General features: G+C 45.1%; 1 protein-coding gene across 2 annotated transcripts in view; it reads left to right on the top strand.

Moving 5' to 3' along the window:
* Positions 1-509: 509 nt before the first annotated feature.
* ATXN10 (ataxin 10) overlaps positions 510-26,960 on the top strand; it is a 97,602-nt gene continuing 71,151 nt past the window's right edge. For both annotated transcript variants that reach the window (XM_075855938.1, XM_075855937.1), the window contains exons 1-3: positions 510-672; positions 14,460-14,636; positions 17,878-17,960. In XM_075855938.1, the coding sequence (XP_075712053.1) occupies positions 533-672; positions 14,460-14,636; positions 17,878-17,960 (400 nt within the window). In that variant the 5' untranslated portion in view covers positions 510-532. The remainder of the gene's footprint in view (positions 673-14,459; positions 14,637-17,877; positions 17,961-26,960) is intronic.

The following is a 26,960-nucleotide window of genomic DNA, read 5'->3' as shown; positions in this document are numbered from 1 at the left end:
AGCATTTATTATAAAGAGGAGACTGTGCTGGGACATACCATATTGACAAGGGGAAAGGTAACGCCCAGTTTTTAATTTATTCATACATTTCTAGGAGGAATAACAGAGGAACGGCACAACGTAGAGTAAAGATGCTTCATAAATGTTATTTCTAATTATCGCAAGGCTAGGGCTACGTGTCGCGTGACATTAAATCGTATGAGCGTCGGGCGACAGAAAAAGGTATGCGATTTGACATGGGTCTATGGAATACCACGTCACTTCCGACCAGTAAGTTTGGATTAAATGGGAGTAGTGACAATAATGGGAGTAGTGACAATAATGGGCGTCCTCTGTACTGGACGTGTGTGTGTTTCTATAGTGTCTACCAGAGGAATAAACACAAGCCACGTGGTCATGACATGACAGACAGTTAAATCAACCAATCACAGCTCGTACCTGCTTTATCCAATCGTTCCTCGACCCTGTTGTCCAATAGGAAGCCGTCCAAGTAGGTTACTATGACAGCGAAGTGGGCTGACTTGAGCGCAAGATGGCGGCGCCCATGGAGCATATGGCTGTGGTTTGTTCGGAGCTTGAAAGATGGGTGAGAGAAGATTTGGAAGGAGAAGAGCAGCCGGCAGCAGATGGGGTGCGGCGGATTACCGAGTTATTCAGACGGGCGGAGTACAGGTCAGTCCAAGCAGCTGATAATGCCGTGAATGTGCTGCGAGCACCGCTGCCTGTGCTGGAACTACAAGGCCCAGCACCAGCCGCTGCTCAATACGGCAAGGGCCTGCTGGGATTTGTAGTTCTATGCTCCAGGCCAAGCCACATTGCCTGCCCCCGTTGTTAGGCTTGGGTTTGACGACCAGTGTGGGCTGTTATGTGGCAGAAGCAATATTAGCGTTGAGTTGTATAACTCGCATTACACATATTGTATGGTCATGTGATGATATCCAGGGCCGCCATCAGGAATTCCTGGGCCCCATACAGCCAAGATGTCTGACCCCCCCCCCCCCCCTACATTACCGGGGGTTGGGCACCGGAAAGTTTGGCGCTCACATTTGTACGTTGTTCACATTAACTGATTTTGCTGCTGATGTCAATTACAGTGAAGGAAACCACGGAGTCGGCAGGACCGGTTAATGATCTGGATTTTGATCTATTTAGCCAAAACGTATGGCATATAGTGGGTTACGTCGCCCGGGGAGTGGCCTAGTGGATTCCGGCCCTGGAGAATCCCCTGACGTCACTTTACATATATGGACAGTGATGTCATGTGCTTTCCCAGGGACAAATGTGATGCTCTGCCTGGGGACACCGGCATTGGGAAGCCCCTGACATCCCTGGCCAGGTACTAATGTCAGGAGCGGTATATGATAAACCGACGTCCACCAGCCCGACGGAGGCTAAAAGGACGTAATGGAGCCCTGTGACTTATCGGCTACGTTGTTTATAGTGCATGTTAGGAGATTTCCTGACGTACACGATAAAGTTAGGGCAACGACATGATGTGAAGGGGCCTTAAGGGAGGGGGAAACGCTTGTGAGGACATAAGGAGAACTAATGCTCCGTTACTAGGGATGCATCGAAACTTCAATACTGTTTTGATACCGTGCATCTTGAAACGGTTCGTTACCGTTATTTCATGTGTTTCGATACTAAGCTGTGCGGCCGCACAGCTTAGTATAGTAACACATGACTGTATGAGAGCCGGTCTACGGCTGTATAACACAGCCATTGCCCCGCTCCTGAGTCCTGACAAGTGCGTGCCGTCAGCATGAGGTGATGCGACCGCTCATTAGTGCAGCGTCGGACGCATCACCTCATGCTGACCGCACGCGCACTTGTTGTCAGGAGCGGGGCAATGGCTGTATTACACAGCCGTGTCCCCACTCTAACAGCGGATATCAGAAAAACCTCTCATCTCCGCCGCTATTCTCCTGAATGCTGTGATCAAAGCTGTATTCAGGGGAAAATGAGAAGGAGGGGATGCCCCTTGGATTGCGTCAGAGGGAATCCCTGTGACGCGATTGAGGGACATACCATATATGGGCAGACAGCTCAGGGTCCATTGAAGAACTCCAGGGCTGTCCTACCATATTTCCTGTTAGGGCATACTTAGGTATGTCCTAACAACTGCCTGTGTACTATCAGTATATAGATGTATGCCTGTGTACTATCAGTGTATAGATATATGCCTGTGTACTATCAGTATATAGATATATGCCTGTGTACTATCAGTATATAGATATATGCCTGTGTACTATCAGTATATAGATATATGCCTGTGTACTATCAGTATATAGATATATGCCTGTGTGCTATCAGTATATAGATATATGCCTGTGTACTATCAGTATATAGATATATGCCTGTGTGCTATCAGTATATAGATATATGCCTGTGTGCTATCAGTATATAGATATATGCCTGTGTGCTATCAGTATATAGATATATGCCTGTGTACTATCAGTATATAGATATATGCCTGTGTACTATCAGTATATAGATATATGCCTGTGTACTATCAGTATATAGATATATGCCTGTGTACTATCAGTATATAGATATATGCCTGTGTACTATCAGTATATAGATATATGCCTGTGTACTATCAGTATATAGATATATGCCTGTGTACTATCAGTATATAGATATATGCCTGTGTGCTATCAGTATATAGATATATGCCTGTGTGCTATCAGTATATAGATATATGCCTGTGTGCTATCAGTATATAGATATATGCCTGTGTGCTATCAGTATATAGATATATGCCTGTGTGCTATCAGTATATAGATATATGCCTGTGTACTATCAGTGTATAGATATATGCCTGTGTACTATCAGTATATAGATATATGCCTGTGTACTATCAGTATATAGATATATGCCTGTGTACTATCAGTATATAGATATATGCCTGTGTACTATCAGTATATAGATATATGCCTGTGTGCTATCAGTATATAGATATATGCCTGTGTGCTATCAGTATATAGATATATGCCTGTGTGCTATCAGTATATAGATATATGCCTGTGTGCTATCAGTATATAGATATATGCCTGTGTGCTATCAGTATATAGATATATGCCTGTGTACTATCAGTATATAGATATATGCCTGTGTGCTATCAGTGTATAGATATATGCCTGTGTACTATCAGTATATAGATATATGCCTGTGTACTATCAGTATATAGATATATGCCTGTGTACTATCAGTATATAGATATATGCCTGTGTACTATCAGTATATAGATATATGCCTGTGTGCTATCAGTATATAGATATATGCCTGTGTGCTATCAGTATATATATATATATATGCCTGTGTGCTATCAGTATATATATATATATATATGCCTGTGTGCTATCACTATATAGATATATGCCTGTGTGCTATCAGTATATAGATATATGCCTGTGTGCTATCAGTATATAGATATATGCCTGTGTGCTATCAGTATATAGATATATGCCTGTGTGCTATCAGTATATAGATATATGCCTGTGTACTATCAGTATATAGATATATGCCTGTGTGCTATCAGTATATAGATATATGCCTGTGTGCTATCAGTATATAGATATATGCCTGTGTGCTATCAGTATATATATATATATATGCCTGTGTGCTATCAGTATATATATATATATATGCCTGTGTGCTATCAGTATATAGATATATGCCTGTGTGCTATCAGTATATATATATATATATGCCTGTGTGCTATCAGTATATATATATATATATGCCTGTGTGCTATCAGTATATAGATATATGCCTGTGTGCTATCAGTATATAGATATATGCCTGTGTGCTATCAGTATATAGATATATGCCTGTGTGCTATCAGTATATAGATATATGCCTGTGTGCTATCAGTATATAGATATATGCCTGTGTGCTATCAGTATATAGATATATGCCTGTGTGCTATCAGTATATAGATATATGCCTGTGTACTATCAGTATATAGATATATGCCTGTGTACTATCAGTATATAGATATATGCCTGTGTGCTATCAGTATATAGATATATGCCTGTGTGCTATCAGTATATAGATATATGCCTGTGTACTATCAGTATATAGATATATGCCTGTGTACTATCAGTATATAGATATATGCCTGTGTACTATCAGTATATAGATATATGCCTGTGTACTATCAGTATATAGATATATGCCTGTGTACTATCAGTATATAGATATATGCCTGTGTGCTATCAGTATATAGATATATGCCTGTGTGCTATCAGTATATATATATATATATGCCTGTGTGCTATCAGTATATAGATATATGCCGGTACATTAAAGTTTAAAAATAAAGTAAAAATAAAGTAATGTTAAATTTTTTAAAAAAATACACACATACACCTTTTTTTTACAATAAACATTAAAATAGGTCTCAATACATAAAATATACACATATTCGGTATTGGCGCGGCCGTAATAACCTGCACAAGAATTTTTTTGCATCATTTATGACGTGTACGCTGTAAAAAATAAAATAAAAACTGCTTTCTTTAACTTATTAATGTGAGGTGCGATGATGAATTTGGATCCTCCACGTGCCTGACATTAATAGTAATTAACCCCATCATGTACCTCACACATTAGCCCAATGTTGTCCATTATGATGGGGTTAATTACTATTAGTGTGAGGCACATTCAAAATTCATCATCACACCTCGCGCCTCACATCAGAAAATGGAAGAACGTATTTTTTTAAATTTTTTTTATTACTGTTGGCAAAGTATGGTTTTGGTATCGAGAATCGCAATACTACACGAAGTATCGGTATCCAAGTCCAAATTCTGCTATCGTGACATCGCTAGTTCTTACGTTTTCATTAAAGTTCAATGTGTTTTTCCACAGCAAAAATCTGAGTCTTTCCCTTGGATTTCTGCCGCAGATTTGCCACAAGCGTGTAGCGGATCCGCACGAGAATTAGTCCTATTGTCATTCTGCGTTTCTTATCCTCGGCTTTTCCATGCAAAATAAATAGCGTGCTATTTATTGCTGTGGCGGATTTCTTTTCATGGTGCGGACAAAAATACACGTGGAAAATTTTTCGGAGCATGTGAACTGGGTTGCGGAAACCTCATATGCATGGGATGCAGAATCATCGGAATCCGTATCAAATCCAACATGTGTGAACAGGGCCTTAGGGTGAGTTAAAAAAAACCTGTTAGGCCAAATGCACACGACCGTATAGTTCATCCGTAATTACGGACCCATTCATTTCTATTGGCCACGGACACCTTTCTGTATTTTTACGGATGGGTGTCCGTGCTGAGAAAATGATAGAACCTGTCCTATTCTTGTCCGTAATTACGGCACGGACTCGCCCATAGAAGCCTATGGGCGGTTCCGTAAATATGGACGGTTGCGGATGTGCATCTGTAAACCGTCTGTATTTACGGAAGAGTTGCTTTTCAACATGTTGGTGACATCATTTGCAGCCTCCCTCTTTTATTGTATATACGGATGAGTGACGGATGACTACGGATCCGGTTTTACGGACAGTGTTTACGGCTAGATGAAAATACGGTCGTGTGCATGGGACCTTAGGGGCCATGTCAATCGTCCGTGCTTAGGCCCCATGCACACAAACATAAAAACGGCTCTAATTACGGGCCCATAGACTTCTATTGGCCACGGGTACCTTTACGTTTGCTTACGGGAAGGTGCCCGGGCCGTTGAAAAATATAGAACATGTCCTATTTCAGGCCGTAATTACGGCACGGGCAGGCCCATGGAAGGCTATGGGGCTCCAGTAATTACGGGTGGCTACGTGTGTGTGCACCCGTAATTACGGGAGCGTTGCTAGGCGACGTCAGGGGATAGTCACTGTCCAGGGTGCTGAAAGAGTTAAGTGATCGGCAGTAACTCTTCCATCACCCGGGACAGTGACTACTGCTGGAGTTAATAGTATTAAAAGTTAACTTACCCAGAACTCCCTGCTTCTTCCTCCTGTCTGGACTCCTGGGATGACGTTTCATCCCATGTGACGGCTGCAGCCAATCACATGCCAATCACAGGCTGCAGTGGTCACATGGACTGCCGCGTCATCCACGGAGGTCGGACTGGATGTCAAAAGAGGGACGCGTCACCAAGACAATGGAATGTTTGAACTTCTTTTACTTACAATCGCTTCGGAAACGCTTCACGAAATGGCTGCCCCTTCTCTCTTTCCAGGTCCGTAAATACTGGTGGAATACGGGTCGAATACGTGTGACCAAGGACCCATATTTACGCCAGTGTTTACGGGAGGAAAAAAATACGTTAGTGTGCATGAGGCCTAAGGATGTTTTTTTTTAACTGCTGTCACGCTGTCTGTATTTCTATAGGGCCATTCACACGGTCGTTGTTTTAACTGACCGTGTGAAGGGCATGTAAAAAAAAAAGAAAATAGGACATCTTCTATTTTTGTCCATTTTCACAGATCCTTCAATAGACTCAAGTCTGAGGGATCTGTGAAAACGAGTCCCGCACGGGCGCAAATCAGCCATGAAAAACGTTTGTCTGATTATCGCCTTATCTTGTAATTTGTAGTGAATTTTCAGTGTGCAATCCGCACCAAATATAGGAGACCAGTAAGTGGCCTTATTCAGATGTCCATGTTAAGTCTCTGGTATACGGACCACGTGTCGGCCGCGTTCTTAGACCGACCACAGTTCAGGGAGCTGGGCTTCTAGCATCACCATTATCTATGATGCTAGGAGTCCCTGCCTCCCCGGGGGAATACTGTCCCCGGTCCTGTACTGAAAACATGCTGACAGTATTCCCTCGGAGAGGCAGGGACTCCTATCATTATAGGTAACTATGGTGCTATAAACCCAGCTCCCTGAACTGTGATCATCCCGGGAAATGCGGCCATCTGAATAAGGGCTTAAGACCCGTTTGCATTGACCGGTGCAGCGAGCGCTGATCAACGAGACATCGTTGATCGGCACTCGTTTGCTCCTGTCACACGGAGCTATTGTTGGGGACGAGTGGTCGTTACTCCGATCTCTCGTCCTCGTACGTTATCATGTCGGCAGCGCGTCTCCCGGTTTACACACCAACATGTGCTGCCGACAATGATATTTCACTTTTTTAGAACGATACGGCCAGCAGATGATTGAGCGTTTGCTGATCGTTCCCGTTTACACTGGCCAATTATCGGCAACGAGTGTTCTATGAACACTTGTCTGCCCGATAATTGCCTTGTGTAAAAGCCCCTTTAGGCCCCATGTATGACCGTAAAAAATCTCCGTAATTGCGGACAGTAATACGGTCCGCAATTACAGACCCGCCTGTTTCTATTGGCCGCAGACACCTTTCCGTAGCACTACGGATAGGTATCAGTGCCGGGAATAATGGAGCATGTCCCACTTTCTTTTTTTTCTTTTTTTATTATTTTTTTTACACGGGCCATGCTCCCATACTTTGTATGGGCTCACGGGCCGAAGATGCGGCCGGCCGTGTGCATGAGGCCTTAGTCTAGTTACACAGCGTGGTCAAATCCCATTTTTTTTTGCCACAATTTTTGCGAAATCGCTGCAAAAATGAGATTTGACAGCACTGGCCATAGCCTAACAGCACTATTTTTTTTTTTTTTCATGGTTTGTATCCTTTTAATGCAATTTTTGTAATCGCAACACAAATCAAGTGGTTTTGCTGTGTTTTTTTTAATATAATTTTGGCATAACCACCATTTTTGCTGCGATTACGAAAATCGCGGAAAAAAAACGCTATTAAAAAAAAGAAAAACATTTTAACATATATTATTCTTTATATATTCTACAAGTGGGGTCAGGAGGAATGGGAAGCAGGATGGAGAGGGAACGACGACGCTCACCAGCCTGCAGGTCCAGTTGGCTGAGAAGGACATGTCTGTTGGGCGGCTCCCTCCACGCGGAGCTTCTGCATCTTCCTCTTCTGTAAGTCCTCTCGGGCCCCAGCGTTAGTTAGGGCCGGTTCACATCAGCGGAGGTTTCCGTCGTGGAACCCTTCAACGGAAAGTCAAACGGAAACCTTAGCTTCCGTTTGCATCACCATTGATATCAATGATGATGGAAACATTGCTAATGGTTTTCATTCGTCGCCATTCCGGAAGGTTTCCGTTTTTTTCGACGGAATCAATAGTGCAGTCGACTTTTTTTGCCTACATAGTGACGCATATGCTGCTATTAAAGAATAATTTAGAGGCTTTTGTGTACACCTGTTTTATTGTTTGTCTCCCATCTTGGCTCCTCCTTCCCCTCTGATATGGCAGCCCCCTAATGCAGACTACATTTCCCATGATGCTTCTGGCTTTGTAGAGGGGGCGGGGTCTCATCACACTGCAGTTGCTCTGCTCCGACTCCTATCTAAGTGCAACAATTAATAAATCCATGACTTCTCTCCTCACTCTGCAGAGTCTCGGTGCATCCTGTGCGATGCAGCTTCATCCTGTCTTCTGCTTATGATCAATGATCAATGCACTCCGGCTCCCTTACATAGGGCAGAAATGATTTCTTCAGCAGCACTCTATGCATGGGGACATACAGAGGAACCAGGCGGATGGGGAGGGGAGGGGGTCTCAGAGTTGCCAGGAAGGATTTGATTGGTGATGATGTATTTCTGTAGTTCAAAGGAAGTCCTCTACACATGAGAGCATGGCCTATTCTGGTGGTCAGACTGAGATCACATGACACAACTGCTCATAATGAAAGGGTTCACAACTTATAGATGAAACTGACGCTGCTAGAATATTGCTGGTAAGTTAGCATTATATATGCAAAAAAAATATATATATTTTTGCTGGGCTCATTCTTTAATATGTAGTTGCCCTATTCCCCCCCCCCCTCCCCCCATTGTAGCTAAAACTTCTTTCACTCTTTGTGAGGTCAGATGCTGATATTGGGGGAGGGGGCCTGGCTCACAATCTCCCTTCTAGTTCATCCCAAAGGTGTTGGATGGGGTTAAGGTCAGGAGCTTCTTCCACCCCAAACTCCCCCCAACCATGTCTTTATGGACCTTGTGCACTGGGGCGCAGTCATGCTGGAACAGAAAAGGGACGAACTCCAAACTATTCCCACAAAGTTGGAAGCTACAATTGTCCACAATGTCTTGGTCTGCTGAAGCCCATGCCATGAAGCTCCCGGGCATAGTTTTTGTGCGGATGTTAATACCAGAGGAGGTCTGTACTCTGCAGTTATGGAGTCAGCAGAGCATTGACGACGTTTCTGCACTTGCTCCTCAGCACTCGGCGCCCCCGCTCTGTAACGTTACGTGGTCTGCACTTTGTGGCTGAGTTGTGGCAGTTTCTTCCATTTTATCACTCAGATGATGGGGGAATATCTAGGAGGGAAGAAATATCCAGATCTGACTTGTTACAGCGGTGGCGTCCTATTACAAGACCGCGCTGGAATTCAGTGATCTCGTTACTATGACCTGTTCTATCACTGTCTGTAAAGGCGACTGCATGGCGAGTGCTGGATATGGATATATATATATTTTGGTCTTGCATTTCTATTATCTGGCTGCCTCGGTTTGTCCATAGTTTTGCCTGTCGGAGCCCCTGACATCCCGTTATTACACTTTCAGGCTTGTGGTTCTCCAGCTTGTCCTGACCTTCTCCTTCTTCCTTTTATAAGTATCTTGTGATTGTTCCTTATTTCCTGCCATTCGTCCCGCACACTTGCCAGCGTATTTATATTTGTTTGGCTGCCCATATCTCAGCGGTACATATGTTACAGCTGTGTGTCGGTAGACGGCCTCTCCCATGTGGTAAACCAGAGATGGAGGGGAATACGGAACAGCAGCGCTCACTGAAATAAGTCTCTTAACCCCAGAACCCGTAGGGTGTGTGCGAAAACATGACAACATCCTTAACCCTAAAACTGCCGCTGTGAGACCGTCCCGAGTACTGCTGATATTGAATCAGTATTTCAGCTATGCTTTTACAAAAAAAAAAAAAACAACGAATTTGGGATTAAATATTATTGTTACTAATTCAGTCATGTAATGTAGCACTCCACCAGGGGGACGAAAATGTTTCTAGTACCCCCTATAGGTCGTTACCTTCTGGGTCGATGTCTGACCCTTTTTTAAAGAACCCTAAAACATGACTTCGGTTATCAGCCAAACCAAAGAACACTGTTGTAAAAGTTATGCACAATCTAAAAACTTTGTAACTAATGGACTGTAGTACCTTTGTACAGCCTCTATGTGGCACTGTTATGTTTTGTACGAACATCTTTTTGGTGATTCTTATGAAGTACAAGCCTAACTTTTTAGGGGGATCTAGTATCTCACAGGTCAAACCAAACATGCGTCTTAATGGGTTATTGGTTATTACATAGTTCGTTTTCTAAACCAAGATGACCCCTTGAACTTCCACAAAAATGGCCGGCAGATGTCTGGTATGTTGAAAAAATCCTTTTGTTCGTCTGGCAGCAGCTTTTTCCTAACTGAGCGATCAGGAGTGTGGGGGAATCGGGAGCAATATCTGTCGGCCGAACAAGTGTAATCTAAAATGTATGGCCAGCCTGAAAACCATGCACATCCGTGTGCAGTGCGCGATTTGCGCATCAATTGCGTTAAAAAAAATGGTTTGCGAGTGCGTGAAAAACGTATGCCACTCGCAGAGCACACTGATGCAACGTACACGGACAGATTTACGCACTTTTTTTACGCATGTAAATCTGTCACGTAAGTGTGAATGTGGCCTAAGTCCACACGGGGTGGTTACGCTGCGTAAAAGCACGCAGCGTATACGCCCGATGCACCGCAGGTAATTCCGGGCGAAAAACCACACCATGCTGAGCAGCCGTTTTTCGCCCAGAATGTCCGCTGCGAAAAACTGCAGCGCTTAGCAGGCCGCCCCTCCTGGGATGACGTTTTATCCCAGGGGATCGCTGCAGCCTGTGATTGGCTGCAGCAGCGGTCACATGGGATGACGCGTCATCCCAGGCGGATGACACACAGACTCCTAGGTAAGTGTAATATATTTTTTTAATATGTTTTATGAGTTGCGTTTTTTGCAGTGGGATCGCTGCGAACCTACCGCAAAAACTCAACATCTGCTATTTGTAGCTGGTTTGCCTCCCCATTAAATTCAATGGGGAAATCCCGCAACAAATAAGCAGCGTTTACGTAAATACAGTTGACGGGCTGCGGAATAAATCTCAGCACCGCAGGTCAATTTCTGAGCGTTTTTTTCCGCTCCGTATTTCCAGAGCGTGTGGATGAGATTTGCTTTACTCATCCACTTTGCTGCTACTGTATTTACTGCGGATTACAAATTCCATTGCGGAAAATCCGCAGTATTTACGCAATGTGTATCTCTTTTTCTTCTCTCTTTTTTTCTCTTCTCTCTTTTTTCTCCTCTCCCTTTTTTTTTTTCTCCTCTCCCTTTTTTTCTCCTCTCTCTCGGACCGGGCATGTCCATACGTTTCACGGACAGCCCGTTGATTTCAATGGACACCATGCAATACTTCGTGTCCCCTGTGGTGGCACTGGAGGGGAATTTAACACACTGCTCTTTAATCTGATCGCTAAGGTTCCTGGAAGTGTTACACCATGTGATCAGTGTATTTTCACGTAACGCTTCTAACAGAATAGAGGGCATCCCCTTTAAGTCTGTACACCTGTGTATTCACTATGTATTTGCTATGACATGTAGGAAGTAGTCATTTTACATCTAGTTCTATGAAAATGCATCATGTAATTTGACGTCTAGAAATTGTCTAGAAAAATTTCCGCCTGTCATATTTCAGCAGTGAATCTTTAGAACGTGTATCGTAATAAACTAGGAGATGGCAGGAAGTTTGGCACAGGGTGACCGTTATTACCCGTTTCTGCACAGTAGCTTCGGATTATTTTTCTATACTTTTCTTTGGGTAAACTTTCCTTTCTGCTTTACTAATCTGGAATGATTGAGTGATGTGTGTCGGGCAGCGGCTCACCACTAATGCCTTCATGCGAGACACCAACCTACTGCCTCCAAAGTGTGAGGTTTTGGGCTCGTGGGTCAGGTGAAAAAAAAAAAATGACCTTACTTTTTCCAAAATATATTTTTATAGCATCCGTTCTGTAAATATAAATTAACCGTTGCCATATGCTTTCTTAATCTCCCAGTGCTGTCCCGTTCCCATTAGTTATTTTTGACCACCTCGAATTGCCTAGTGTGCCATTTTTAAAGCATACTTGGCACTCTCTTTCTCGCAGTGGAAGAACCATTTTTTTTTTTACTATTGGGGGGGGGGGCTATGTTACAGCATATCCGTTTACGAAAGAGCCTGAGACACGGTTTAGTTTCAGATTTTGTCCATTGTGCGACATTTTTGATTTAAGATATTGAAAGGGCAGTTGTCACTTCCAGCAGGGGGCGACAAAGGGCACAAGAGAAAGCTCCACCCAGGTGATGACAACGTGCTCCATCCTGAGGCACGATGGGAAGGATGTTCAGTTTTCGCAAAATAGCTTCACAATTTATCTTTATATTTTCTGTATCATTTTGGATAATCTCATCTGCGCTACAATTTCCGTTATTGAAAACAGAATAACTGGGAAAACGGAAGCGCTGAATCCGTTGCATAAGAAAACAACGCGTCTGACAGAACCCATTGGACCTCATTTATCAAAAATTACTTGTTTCCCATAGCAACCAATCAGAGCTCTGCTTTCATTTTACCAGAGCCAAGTATGAAATGAAAGCTGAGCTCTTATTGGTTGCTATGGTTTTACAGTTAGCCAGTTTTGATAAATGAGGCTTATTGACTTTAATGGGTTCTGTCATTTTAGAGATAAAATAGCGCTACTTGCTACGCTATTTTGTCCAGCAGGAATTACAGAAACTGTATCAGATCCGACGCAGATGGGAACGGAGATTAATTTGTAGTTCAGTTCATGAAAACTCTAGCAGCAAAATAGTTTTTGTTGCCCATAGCAACTAATCACTACGCAGCTTTCATTTCTTACACTGTTCTTGAAAAATTAAAGCTGCACTGTGATTGGTTGCTATGGGCAACAAAGACCGTTTTCCTGAATCTCCCCCAATTACTAACTAGAAATTAGCGAACCCGTGAGCATTTGCTTCGCTGCTGTTTCCAAAATGGCAGAATTTCATATCACGGAGACATTTCCCTCCAATAACACAATGGAGACCAAAATACTGATCTCTATTAAAGTGGTGGCATATCACTAGGATATGCCATAACTTTCTGATCCGATCTGACTGCTGGGACCCCCACCAATACTAAGAATGAAGAGACATTGCTGCTCTGCGCCCCCTTAAAAGTTTTCCCGCCACGTTGGCGCTCCCGGTCATCCGCTGTGCAGGAAACTGCAGCGTGGCTTTATTAATGTGAATGAGGCCAGGCTGCAGTCTCCTGCACAGAGGATAACCGGGGACGCAGCACTGACGCGGCGCCGTGGCCCCCTTTATTTTCACAATTGATGGGGTCCCGGCAGTCTGACTCCTAGTGATGGGGTATCCTAGCGATATGCCATTACTTTGCGATGGGGGAAACCCCTTTTGAAGCATTTTACTCTCAGTTGTCTTATAGGAGGGAACTGAGACTCCACTTTAACAGTCGCCAGGCTCGGTAAAGCAAAGTTTCGCTCCACTCTACTATTGAGAAATGAGGCTGCTAGGCGGTCTACTCCTTGTACAATTCATTTGGCCTGGCAGCTCAGTGCTTCATATTGCCCCCAATGCTTTTTCTATTTGTCCTCATTTGGGACCATGATGTTTTTTCAGAATTGAACCTTAAGGGGTTGTTATATGCGGGACCCTCACCGTTGCCAACAGCGCAACCGTCCTCATTCACGGCTGGAGAGCAGGACAAGCATGCCACTCTTCAGCTTACAATGGGGAAGTGGTAGAATGAATGAGATTCCCCCCCCCCCCTCGCTCTTGGCAACAGTGGGGGTCTCAGAGGTCGGTCGTCAACCTAAGGCTTCATGCACACGACCGTGCCCGTAATTATGACCCGTATTTACGGGCACGGACGGCCGCGTAGAGCCGGCCGTTTTTACGAGCCATGCTCCGAATTATAAAGTATAGGAGCACGGTCCGTAAAACGATAGAACATGTCCTATTTTTTTCGGCAGGTTTCTACGGCACGGACTCCCTCCCGTAGTCATACGGGAAGGTGTCCGTCGGCCATAGAAATGAATGGGTCCATAATTACGGGCGATTTTACGGTCGTGTGCATGGGGCCTAACTTTTATAACCAGCCTAATAGACCAATCGTGGGACAACCCTTTTTTTTTTATAGACTTGGTGGATCTTCCACTTAGATTAGGCGATCCTCCTCCTTTTTCCTGCGTGTGGTGGAAGAAGCAAACATATGGCCAGCACATCATGGTGCATAGAGGTGCAGTCGCAGTAGTAACGTGCTGAGATTTCCCTCCATATGGTGGTGGAATGACGTTCATGTTCAGACCTTCCCTCCGTACAATAACTGTTGTCTATTCTCTTCCAGAGAGGTTGCAGATGAGAAGATATTCTCCTTGATATTACAGATCTTGTCTAGAGCCGCGCAGGAGATCCAGACAATGATTGAGTCTTCTGAGGGACATTGGTTCGACTTGTCAGCTGAATGCTTCCGGTGCTTGAGGAACGCCTGCGTCCAATGCCCTCAGAATCAGAATACCATCAGGTAAGCGCTTCTCTGCCCATTGTAGATGCTCTGTGTGGCCTGAATTTAGAGTTACCAGAGGTCACACTACATTTTTTTCCAGTGAAAATACTCCTCATAGTATTTTTTGCCAAGGAGAATGTAAATTTCAGTATTTCAAATCAATAATACATAGGGATACGTGGTGTCAAAAACGCGCTACGCAGGGAAACATTACTATAACTTATACGAATGATTTCATGCATAAATAGCGAGTTTAGGTAAATTCGCTCAGCGCTCCCCTGAAGGTAGTGCCGCACAGCGCTCCCCTGTAGGTTGTGCCGCACGGCGCTCCCCTGTAGGTTGTGCCGCACGGCGCTCCCCTGTAGGTTGTGCCGCACGGCGCTCCCCTGTAGGTTGTGCCGCACGGCGCTCCCCTGTAGGTTGTGCCGCACGGCGCTCCCCTGTAGGTTGTGCCGCACGGCGCTCCCCTGTAGGTTGTGCCGCACGGCGCTCCCCTGTAGGTTGTGCCGCACGGCGCTCCCCCTGTAGGTTGTGGCGCACGGCGCTCCCCCTGTAGGTAGTGGCGCACGGCGCTCCCCCTGTAGGTAGTGGCGCACGGCGCTCCCCCTGTAGGTAGTGGCGCACGGCGCTCCCCCTGTAGGTAGTGGCGCACGGCGCTCCCCCTGTAGGTAGTGGCGCACGGCGCTCCCCCTGTAGGTAGTGGCGCACGGCGCTCCCCCTGTAGGTAGTGGCGCACGGCGCTCCCCCTGTAGGTAGTGGCGCACGGCGCTCCCCCTGTAGGTAGTGGCGCACGGCGCTCCCCCTGTAGGTAGTGGCGCACGGCGCTCCCCCTGTAGGTAGTGGCGCACGGCGCTCCCCCTGTAGGTAGTGGCGCACGGCGCTCCCCCCTGTAGGTAGTGGCGCACGGCGCTCCCCCCTGTAGGTAGTGGCGCACGGCGCTCCCCCTGTAGGTAGTGGCGCACAGCGCTCCCCCTGTAGGTAGTGCTACACTTGCCTGTCTCATTTCCTGTGCAGTCCTCTCCTCCAGTGATGCAAGTCTGGTCTTCTGATCAGACCTGCTCCAGCAGAACGACGCAGACATGTGCCGCCTGCATCACCGGAAAAGTGGCACGCGGCGGGGAAGGGAACTGATGATTCCCTTGCCTCTCTAGCGCTGTCAATTATATCTGTGCCCGAAGGACACGGATACATTGGAGTCTGATGATCTGTGAGGGCCTCCCAGCCCTGGTCACTGCTGTCCTCCTGCTCAAAATGAACTCTGTATCAGGTGTAAGAATATGCATGAGACGGTTATTTAAAGCATCCAGGAGTCTTTACAGGCGTCCGTGAGGTGTTATTGCAGCCTCTGGGTGTTCCATTATAGTTTTTAAATTGTAGAAACTTGAAACCAATGGTGTTAAAACTCCTGTACACGACCAGTGTTTTTTTTTATTTTTATTTTTTATACCGTCTGCAAATATGGACCCGTAGTCATCCACAGATCTGCCTCGCTGTCCGTAAGCACGGTCTCGAGTGCACCCGTATTTACAGATCTGCACCAAAAAGGGAGGCTAGAAATTATGTCACCATCGTGACCCAGCTTAAAGGCCACATGATCGCTCAGGCGCCATTTTCTTTGGGATTCCTCTGCCGTCGCATAGCAACGCTTCCGCAATTACGGACGCACATCCATGATTTCCGTGGGCGAGTCCCTGCTGCAATTGCGGACAACAATAGGGCATGTTCTATATTTTGCGCATCGTTCTTACGGCCCGGACGCACCCATAACTATACAGAAAGGTGTCTGTGACCTTTTTAGAAATTAACAGGTCCGCAGATTATCCGTAATTACGGATTAAAACTATGGTCTTGTGCATGTGGCCTAAATGTTCAGCCCCATGCGGTGATCAGCAGGTTGGGCTTCTGACATCCCTGTCAAATAGTTGATATTGCTGGGGGGAAGCTGTGTTTAGCCAGACCTTTTAGTATTGTAGTCTGACGTGGCTGTCCATATAATACACAGGGCACCAATAAAAGTCCTGCAGTGATGACGTGCCATACGTGATGTCATCACCACTGAGGACACTGATTGGCCGCAGCAGTCATGTGAGCGTACGGCACGTCATCGCTGCAGGATAAGTAAACAAACACCGACAGGGTCCATCCACCGGTGCTGTAGGTCTAGGTCAACCCTTTTTAACCCTTTAAGGATGAAAACCTAATATCAAATTTATGGATTTGATAGAACCAGTAATGTATATTTTCCGTTATTTCTTTGATTGTACTTCGCTCTCCGGCAGATGTATCTCAAGCAAAAACCGGCTTTTTCTGTTACTGTACAGGTTAAAGGAAAGCCCTGAATAAGCACAATATCTGTTGCGAGTGCCTTGGCACGTAGTGCCCTGTGCAGGATACTTGTATGTTCGTGCGGTTTCACTGTGTGGGGCTGAAGGCTTTCCCTTTAATTAGGTAGAGAAAGCTTGCATAATGTTACCGCAAAGCTCAGGGAGCTGCTCAGCAGATGTCGCTGCAAGGTTTGGAGATCCTGGTGCGGAGAAGGTCCGGGAAACGGTCTACGGGGAGATCATTTAACTGATCACCTCGAGCTGAAAGCTGACATTCCTTAAAGTGGAGCGTTAAATTAGATCTACCTTTTTAAAAAAAAAAATATATAATTATAATGAAAATTTAAAACATCCCGCCCAATATTACGGAGCTCTGCTTATTTAAGATCTGCACATAATATATAGTAACTTGGCAAATTCTTTGCTTCACTTGTCCTGATCGTAATCTCGAATTACATCATGCTCTATTACCTTTCAAAGCTGCATCCAAAATTCTGCTAGTTGTCACTTTGAATAAAGTACCTTGCGATAGACACGCACATCAAGTGCACCGTATGGGATAATCGCTAAGCTCTAAGTTTTCCCATTCAGCACCCTCCTCTATTAGCCAGAGGGGAGAGTGGCTAGAAAGAGTGGCTCTTGCTCTAGAGGACCCGGCAAGTCCGTGAATTACATGGACATCCTATTGATTTTAATGGGAAATGTGTAATGCCTCATATATCCTGTGGTGGCACTGCAGGGAAATTGAACACTTGCTACCGGTTCCCTCACAGTTTACAGCTGATTGTTCGGGGTCCTAGAAACAGGACAACCTGAGATCAGCTTATCATCTGGGCTCTATTCACACAGGTCAGTTGCTTAATTTGTGGCTGTATAGTTGGTAAATATGTTGTCCTTCATTTTTGGTCCTAATTGTAATCCTTTTTGTGTGACAGAAACGTGGGACTTATTGAGAAAACCACAACTCTCGCCAAAGTTTTCAGTACATCAATCTTCTCACAAGAATCATACTTAGTCGGTAAGTAGCTCCACCCAGATTTCATATAATATTTAGGTATTATTGTTGAAGGGAAAGTCCCCCAGCGATCAGCTGTAATCTGTGGGGAAACCTGGCAGTAAGTGTTCTATTTCCCTGCAGCGCCACCACAGGGGAAACTAAGTATTACACAGTGTTGTGTCGCCTGTGTAGGACAGGACAGGTCCTCCAGAGCGAGAGATGCTCTTTGTAATCACTCTCCACCCTGGTCAAGAGATGAGGACCTCCCCTCTATTAACTCTGTAAGGAAATGGGATTTCTAAACTGGACAAGCCATTAAAGGGGTTTTCCATGAAGGGCTTTCTGGCATTACTACTGGCTACGGCAAAAAAGTCTTATTAGTGGGAACTTTAAAAACAGGTGTGTCTGTTACCAGCTCTTAGCAAAGAAGTGGCTGTGAATACATGGTCCGTCTCCATTGAAGTCTTTGGAGCATACAGAAACCGCCAAATGAGCACACTCCGCTATTCCCATATCTCTAATGGAGTTTAACTACACGTGTGCGGCCACTCCTCACCCAGGAATGGGCACCTCTGTTTTCAGGATCGGTGAAGGTGCCCAGTGGCGGGGTTCCCAGTGATCAGGCTTTTATGGCATATCCAGTGAATTTTCCATAAAAGTCCTTTGTGGAAAAATCCTATTTTAAAGGGGTTATCTGGGTTTATAAAATGAATGGCCTATCTGTGGGGGTCTGACTCTCGGCACCCCCGCCGATCACTTGCTTGAAGGGGCTGTGGTGCAATACCTTGCACGGTCGCTACAAATGTAGCGACCGTGCAAGAATGAACGAGGAGAACTATGTAAACAATCGTACTCGCACCGCAACTCCTTCAGACAGCTGATCGACGCGGGTGCCGAAAGTTGGACCCCCACCGACCTAATATTAAAACCTGTCCTAAAGATAGGCCATCAATTAAAGAAACCCGGATAACCCCTTTAAACTACTTGATGAATATGCTGTGCAGGCAAGTTTGGGTGGCTTCCTATCAACAGGCAGAGGTGACCGCTCGCGTTCTGCCATCAATGTATGATCGGTGCGACCCCTCCACCCCAGAACCCCCATCGATCAGGACGAACCGGCTGTGGCTTTTTTTGTTGGTTATCCAAGCACCGCAACATACGTAGGATTGTGACTGTGCCTGGTACTGCCTCGGCCCCTTCGTCCAGGGGTCTAAGGATAGGCCATCAATAGAAAAATCCAGGTGACCCCTTTTAATATAAAATCTATAAGCCTGCCTAGTGACCAGTGATACATTTAGTTAAATGGGGCAGGGTTGTCTATTTGGGATGGGACGTAGATAAGCTGTAATCCTTCGTAAACTATTAGACCGCATTCTCCTCCTTCAGACAGACTTTCTTGTGGCTTGGTAATTGCTACTGAAAGTTCAGTATGTTCTATAGGACGTGAATTGCTAGGAAATGGTGTGTGCAGAGTCGCTGGCACAACATCTAGCGCTGCGGTCTCTAACAAGTATATATTCTAGTCCGTGAAGCAGCAGCATTGTCATTAAATAGACAGTGATTTATTAACTATAGAAAATTAAAACCAGCTTCTCCATTCTCCGCTCTGCTAATAGCCGCGCTAAACTTAGACCTGAGCGTTCCTATAACACTATGATGAGGACTGCTCATAGGGGAGATTGGAGAATCCGCACATATGGCCACCATTACATTATAGCATTGTGTTGCCATAGTACCGCTCAACTCGTTAGTGACTGCCCATTAGTGTTTTCTACGGCGGCCACTAACTGGCTTTATTCCGATGCTGTAGCCTTTTTACGGAATAAATATGCAAAGCAGGGAGCAGTTAAATCTCCCTGCTCTTGGCTGGGAGCAGCTCTGCTGGAACGGGCGAGATCGATATCCGTGTCGGTCCCGCACGTTTAACCCCTCAGCTGCGGCTCTCAATAGTGAGCGCCGCATCTTGGTGCTTTTGGAGGGAGGGTGCTCCCGCTCTCACCCCACCGGCATCCTGCTATACGATTGCAGGGTGCCGGTGTCTTCTATGTCAGTCGGGGGCCTAATAAAGGCCCCCAGGTCTGCCTCTAGTTAATGCCTGTTAGGCCATGCCAGAGGCATGGCCTATCAGTTGCCTGTCCGTCCTACATGGACAGGCAGTAATACACTGAAATACAGAAGTATTGCAGTTTAATATAAAAGCGATCATGTGATCTCATACTTAAGTCCCCTAGTGGGACTTAAAGTTTATAATAAATAAGAATCCAAAGTAAAAAAATAATAATTAAAAACCACTTTTTCCCCCTTACAAAAAGCCTTTTATTATGAGAAAAAAAGTTACACATATTTGCTATCGCCGCATCTATAACGCTATTACATTTACTCGCTCGACGAATGCCCTAAAAAAAAAAACAAAAAAAAACACTGCAAGAATTGCTGTTTTCTGTGCATCCTGCCTTAAAAAAAAAAATTTGATAAGTGATCAAAAAGTCGCATGTACTCCAAAATGGTACCAATAAAAACTGCAAGCCGTCCCCCCCCCCCCCCAAACAAAAAAGCCCTCATACAACTGCATCGGTGGGAAAAATAAAAGATATCACTCTTCAAATATGGAGACACAAAACCAAATAATTTTGAAAGTGTTTTTACTGTGTAAAAGTAGTAAAACATAAGAAAACCATATAAATTTGGTATCGTTACAATCGTAACAATCAGCTGAATAAAGTTGTTGTTTATTCCACATGGTAAACAGCATAAATTTAGGACGAGAGAGTGGCAAAATGGCTGTCTCCCCCCCCCCCCCCTAAAATTAAGTTAATAAAAGTTAATTAATAAATTATATGTACCCCAAAATGGTGCTATTAAACACAACTTGTTCCGCAAAAAACAAGACCTTATACAGCTATATCGATGCAAAAATAAAAAAGTTATAGGTCTTTGAATGAGTTGAAAACAGCTTAGTCATTAAGGCCTAAAATAGGCTGGTCACCTAAGTGGTTAAAGGCGTTGACCAGTTTTGTAAACCATTCACATAAGCCATCTATTAGGGTATTGTGAGATAAGAGGGGGAACCTCCTATTCTGGGTCCTCATCTATTAGTCAGAGTGGAAAGGCATCTCTTGCTCTGACCTGTCCTGTCTTATGTTACACTGACAACACATTGATATGAATGGATATTGTGTAATACCAAATTTCACCTGTGGGCGTGCTGTAGGGAAATTGAACACTCACTGCCAGGTTTCCCCACAGATCACAGCTGATTGCTGGGGTCACAACAGGTGGACGCTTTGTGATCTGCTATTCTCAGTGCAAGCGTCCGTAGCAGTGTCACGCCCCCTTGCCAGTTCGGGTGCAACACTGATCTCTCACGAGCTGAAGAGATGAGAGCGCGCATGCGCACTCTCCTCTCCACACCTCTTACACTGTCCATAGCAGTGACACACTCCCTTTCCAATTCGGCAGAAGACTGATCTTGAGAGAGTGAGCGTACACGCTCTCCTCTATCCTCGCTCTTGCTGTAACACTGTCCATATCTGATTGGACAGTGTCACAGCCATAGTAACACGCCCCCTTGCCGTTGACTGTTCAGGGGGTTATTTAAATATCGGGCGCCAAATATAACGGCACCGATATCTAAATAACGGCGGAGGGTAGAAAAAAAATGTAAAGTGCCCCTGGGTTTGTGCAGCCCTCCCAATTATATGCTGCACTCAGCTGCACATGTATGGGGAGGTGAAAGGTTCTCTTTAAAGAGGCTCTGTCACCACATTATAAGTGCCCTGCCTCCTACATAAGGAGATGGGCGCTATAATGTAGGTGACAGCAGTGCTTTTTATTTACAAAAACGATCTATTTTCACCACTTTATTAGCGCTTTTAGACTCGTGCTAATGAGTTTCTCAATGGACAGCTGGGCGTGTTTTGCTATTGACCAAGTGGGCGTTGTACAGAGTGTATGACGCTGACCAATCTGTGACCAATCAGCGTCATACACTACTCTCCATTCATTTAGTCAGCGCATAGGGATCCTTTTAGATCACTATGTGCTGTCTTATACTAACACATTGACGATACTGAAGTGTTTAGACAGTGAATAGACATTCCACGGGATATCTATTCACAATCTCTGCACTTCGTTAATGTTTCTGTGGTAGTTGCAGCAGAGCAAGCGTAATCCCGCGAGATTACGCTGTAAATGACATGTTACAACGAGATTACGCTTCCTCTGCTGTAACTAGCACAGAAACAGTAACGAAGTGCAGAGATTGTGAATAGACATCCCGGGGAATGTCTATTCACTGTCTAAACACTTCAGTATTGTTAATGTGTTAGTATAAAACAGCACATCAGTATCTAGCAGGATCCCTATGCGCTGAGTAAATGAATGGAGAGAATTGTATGACGCTGATTGGTCAGCGTCATACGCTCCTCTGTACAACGCCCACTTGGTCAATAGTAAAACACGCCCAGTTGTCCATTGAGAAACTCCTTAGCATAAATCTAAAATCGCTAATAAGGTGGTGAAAACAGATAGTTTTTTTAAAATAAAAAGCATTACTGTCACCTACATTATAGCGCCGATCTCCTCATGTAGGAGACAGGCCACTTATGGTTCAATCTTTTTTTATTGGTATTTTCAAACAAACAAAACATGATCAATAACCACATATTTCCATATATGCAAAGTGAAAATGTACAGTACTGTTTCGTTGAGTTACTGGAATACAAATTATATATCAATACCTTGGGAATTGATCAGAAGAACAGGTACCGATCAGGTATATTCATACCTAAACAGCATTAACAACAGTGATAAAAGAGAACATAACATCACAGGTATACTTTGTAGATCTTTTCTCCAGGTATTTCTTATAGCAACTGCAGTGTCGTATCACATCAATTCTCATACGTTTATACAATACAAGCTAGTCTTCCACACGTCCCATATCCCTGAAAAAGTAGCAAATTTGTCCGAGCCATACAGCAGAATCCTTTCATATGTATATGTGTCATTAATAGAGGAAATGACCTCCGCGCGTGTGGGAATGGAAGAGGACTTCCAATATCTTGTCACCACTATCTTAGCAATGATCAGGATTTTACATATAAGGATCCTAAATCTGGGAGGTATCACATGGATGTCCAGCAATAGTAATGCCATCTGTGGAGAGCTAGAGATATATTGATTGGTCAGAGAGGAAATCAAGCAGAGTATATCCTGCCAGTAGGTTGTCAGCATTGGGCATTGCCATAGAACATGAAGCGGAGTACCTCTCTCTCCACAGCCCCTCCAACATCTACAGGAAGAAGTTGGATACATCCTACTTAGGCATTCTGGTGTATAGTACCATCTTAGCATGGTTTTCATCGCTGCTTCAAAATGAGAACTGCATTGCAGTGATTTATTAATCCACTTAAAAGCTCTTGTCCACTGCTCAGGTGCAAAGGACTGTCCCAACTCTTTTTTTCTCAATCCTTATATGGGTATGATTTGCGAAATGAGTCATGATCATGTATAAAGTTGTAAATGGCTTTCAAGCCTTTGCCTCTTCTCGAGAGTATGGGAAATATAGCGTTGTTGCAATAAGTCGCGTCCTTATTTTGGTGATGTAGAAAGTGACGATCTAATGTCGGGGTAGGGAGACAGACAAGTGAGCCCTAATCTACCCGCCACTTAGTCCCTGCCTACTTGCAACGATCCGCCCTAGGCGACTGGGTACAACTGGGCGACGATCCCTACACTCAATAGGTGCACGACAGACAAACAGACAAAGGAACAAAGAAGCCAGGGAAATGGGGAAGTTGCCCACGGGGACACCGTGAGCAACAAGCGAAGTGAACGAGCCGAGTCAAACCAGGAGATGAGCGAGGTACAAAAACGCAGAGCAGAAGAGTGGTCAGTAAAGCCAAGGTCAATCACAAGCAGAGGATCAGTAGTTCAAGAAGCTGCAGAAGGGCCAGGAAACCAGCAGAGAAGAATCACAAGCAAAGGAGGAACAGGAAAGGCAGGTATAAATAGACAGAGGGCGGGAGCTAGCTCCGTCTGGCCAGGCTGTGATAGGCTCTCCCACTCCTAAGCCTGCCATCCTGAGTGGTGGAAGATGGAGTCAGTCTCACAGACATAGAAGCAGGTGCAGACTGATTGCCCACGGGCGTCGACACAGAAGTTGTGTCTGGCAGATCCTTTACAGACGAATTCTGAAATCGGTATAGAATTCTGTAATGGGTAAGTTGAACCTTTGGGACAGTGTCTCAAATGATATCATATGAGATCCTTCCAAGAGCTGGGACAAATCCCTCACTCCTCCCAGTTTCCAATGCTTAATATGTAGGTTAGGAATAGCTAAGGTTAGTAGGTCTAATGGAGAATTGGCCCCAGACAAGGGACTGCGAGACTGAGAGTACTCATGAAATTTCGACCAGCTAGAGATTGAGGCCCGTGTCAGTGGAGTGACACAAGGAGGAGTCGGTATTCCCCCAACACGAAGCCAGCAATAACAACTTCAACGATACTGGATGTGCCCCACATGACTCAATATATACCCAGTGTTTACTACCATCCTCCAACCACCACGATGCTAGCTGTGACACCTGCGAAGCTAAATAATAGTGATAAACATCGGGCACTCCCAATCCTCCTGCTCTCCTACTTTTAGCTAGTAATCTACAAGAAATTCTGGGATGTCTATCGGCCCATATGAAATGAGAGATTATCTTTTGCATTGAAGTGAAAAAGGACATGGGAATCTGAATAGGGAGAGTACGATAAAGGTATAACAATTTTGGAAGCTATAACATCTTAAAGGCCGCAATCCTTCCAATCCAAGACACCTCTGATTTAGTCATTCTCTGTGCTTCTACTTGTATATGTATTAATAAAGGTTCATAATTGTGCTTAAAAAGCAGTTTGTGTACTAGTCAAAAATACTTCCAAATAATTGATGCCGTCCGATCGCCAATCAAAGGGAAATTTGGTCTTCCAAAAGTATAAAGATTGCCTTGAAATGTTGAGTGGGAGAACCTGCGATTTCTGAGTATTAAGTTTATAGTTCCCAAATAGTTTAATAACATCTATAGAGACAGGCCACTTATAATGTGGTGACAGAGCCTCTTTAAAGTCAATGATTTGACCATGTAATACACGGTCTTGCCATATCCTCTAGAGTGGCAGCCGTTTTGCGCTGTGGCTCCCCCTTCTGAAAGGGAGGACCCACCTTTTTATAACGTCCATATTCTGTAATAGATGATATGAACAGGAGTTGTCCTAAATGGACAACCCCATTAACGGGTAAGGAGCCATTGACGTACATGACAGGAGGCCCTCTACGCCAGGGGTCTCAAGCACGCGGCCCGCGGGCCGCATGCGGCCCCTGGGGCTGTCATCTGCGGCCCGCGGGACACAGAGCCGCTAGTATCGGCTCTGCTCCGAGACTCAGGAATTCCCTGACATCGCTGCCCATATATGGACAGTGTGTCAGGGTCTTGCCCAGAGCGGAGCAGAGCGCTGGTGTCGGCTCTGCTCCTGGACTCTGTGGAATTCCCTGACATCGCTGTCCACATATGAACAGCGATGTCTGGGGCTTCCCCAGAGCCGGAGTCCCGAGCAGAGCGCTGGTGTCGGCTCTTCTCCCGGACTCTGTGGAATTCCCTGACATCGCTGCCCATATATGGACAGTGTGTCAGGGTCTTCCCCAGAGCGGAGTCCCGGGCAGAGCGCTATTATCGGCTCTGCTCCGGGACTCTGGGGAAGCCTCTGACATCGCTGTTCATACATCGACAATGATGTCAGGGGCTTCCCCAGAGCACGAGTCCCAGTGATGTAAGGAGCACAGCTGGAGTCCCAGGAAGAGCCTACTAGCGCTCTGCCTGGGACTCCAGCTCTGGGCAAGCCCCTGACAGCACTGGGGCAGCCTCTACAGAGGGCACTGGGGCAGCCTCTACAGAGGGCACTGGGGCAGCCTCTACAGAGGGCACTGGGGCAGCCTCTACAGAGGGCACTGGCATTATCTAGGGGTGTGTTGCATTATCTACAGAGGGCACTGCGCCAGCATCCAGAGGGCACTGCGGCACTATCTAAAAAGGGGCTGCCCAATCTTGACGTGTGCTAACTGAGTCGCCGGACTGCATTTAGCGACACTTAAACTGGAAAGCTGGATTGTTGAAATAAGCACGTGGAGAAATATCTCAAATTTTAAACCTAGCGCTATTATTATAGTAATGTAGTATTATTATTCTAGTAATATAGTGTTCTAGTAGTTCAAATAACTAATTGATTAACAATAATTTTGTATTGTATCAAATTTGAAAGTAATGCGGCCCGTCAACTTCCCATTTTTTCTATATGCGGCCCACTTACCCGGCCGAGTTTGAGACCCCTGCTCTACGCTGTGGTCTTCATCCATAAGAACGTATTTATATCACGTTAAAGGTCTTTGAACCCCATGGATCTCCAAAATTGGGAGAACAAGGCACTGAAATTTTCAGTTCTATCCAGATTGTCTCGGTAAAAACGTTGCATCAGACGTGTCCCGTGCGTACCAATAACGACCCGGAGACTTAGTAATTGCGGGATTCCAGCTTCTCACTAATAGCTTGTACTCCTTCTTCTGAACTCCTAACGGTTGTTTAATATTGGCGCCGCTTCTGAAGAGCTCAGCCCACACTGATGTTTATACCGTCCCGTCTCCCCATTCGCATGATCCGTTGCTGCTTTATTATTGGACCTCCACTGCTCTGCACCGGATTGCCATGAGCGGGCATATTTCTGTTCCGCAGACCTCCTCAGGTGCAGGAACATATATTGACTGCTGATTTTTAAGTTCTGTGTTCGGTTTATTATACATGTATATGTGTCGTTTTTTTGTTTTTTCTCCCTCATTTGAAAGAATTACGGAGTAAGGAGCCAGGTCGGCTCTGCTGCGTCCGAAGACAAGGCTGTAATTACTCTGTCAGACCACAATTTATATTGTTTTCTTTCTTCAGGAAATAATTATGGGAGTGTGACAAATATATATTATACTCATCA

Source organism: Rhinoderma darwinii, chromosome 3, assembly GCF_050947455.1.
Source record: "Rhinoderma darwinii isolate aRhiDar2 chromosome 3, aRhiDar2.hap1, whole genome shotgun sequence".
In the NCBI taxonomy this organism is placed as follows: Eukaryota; Metazoa; Chordata; class Amphibia; order Anura; family Rhinodermatidae; genus Rhinoderma; species Rhinoderma darwinii.
Note: the sequence above shows the minus strand (reverse complement) of the source record. Positions and strands in the feature narration are given on the sequence as shown.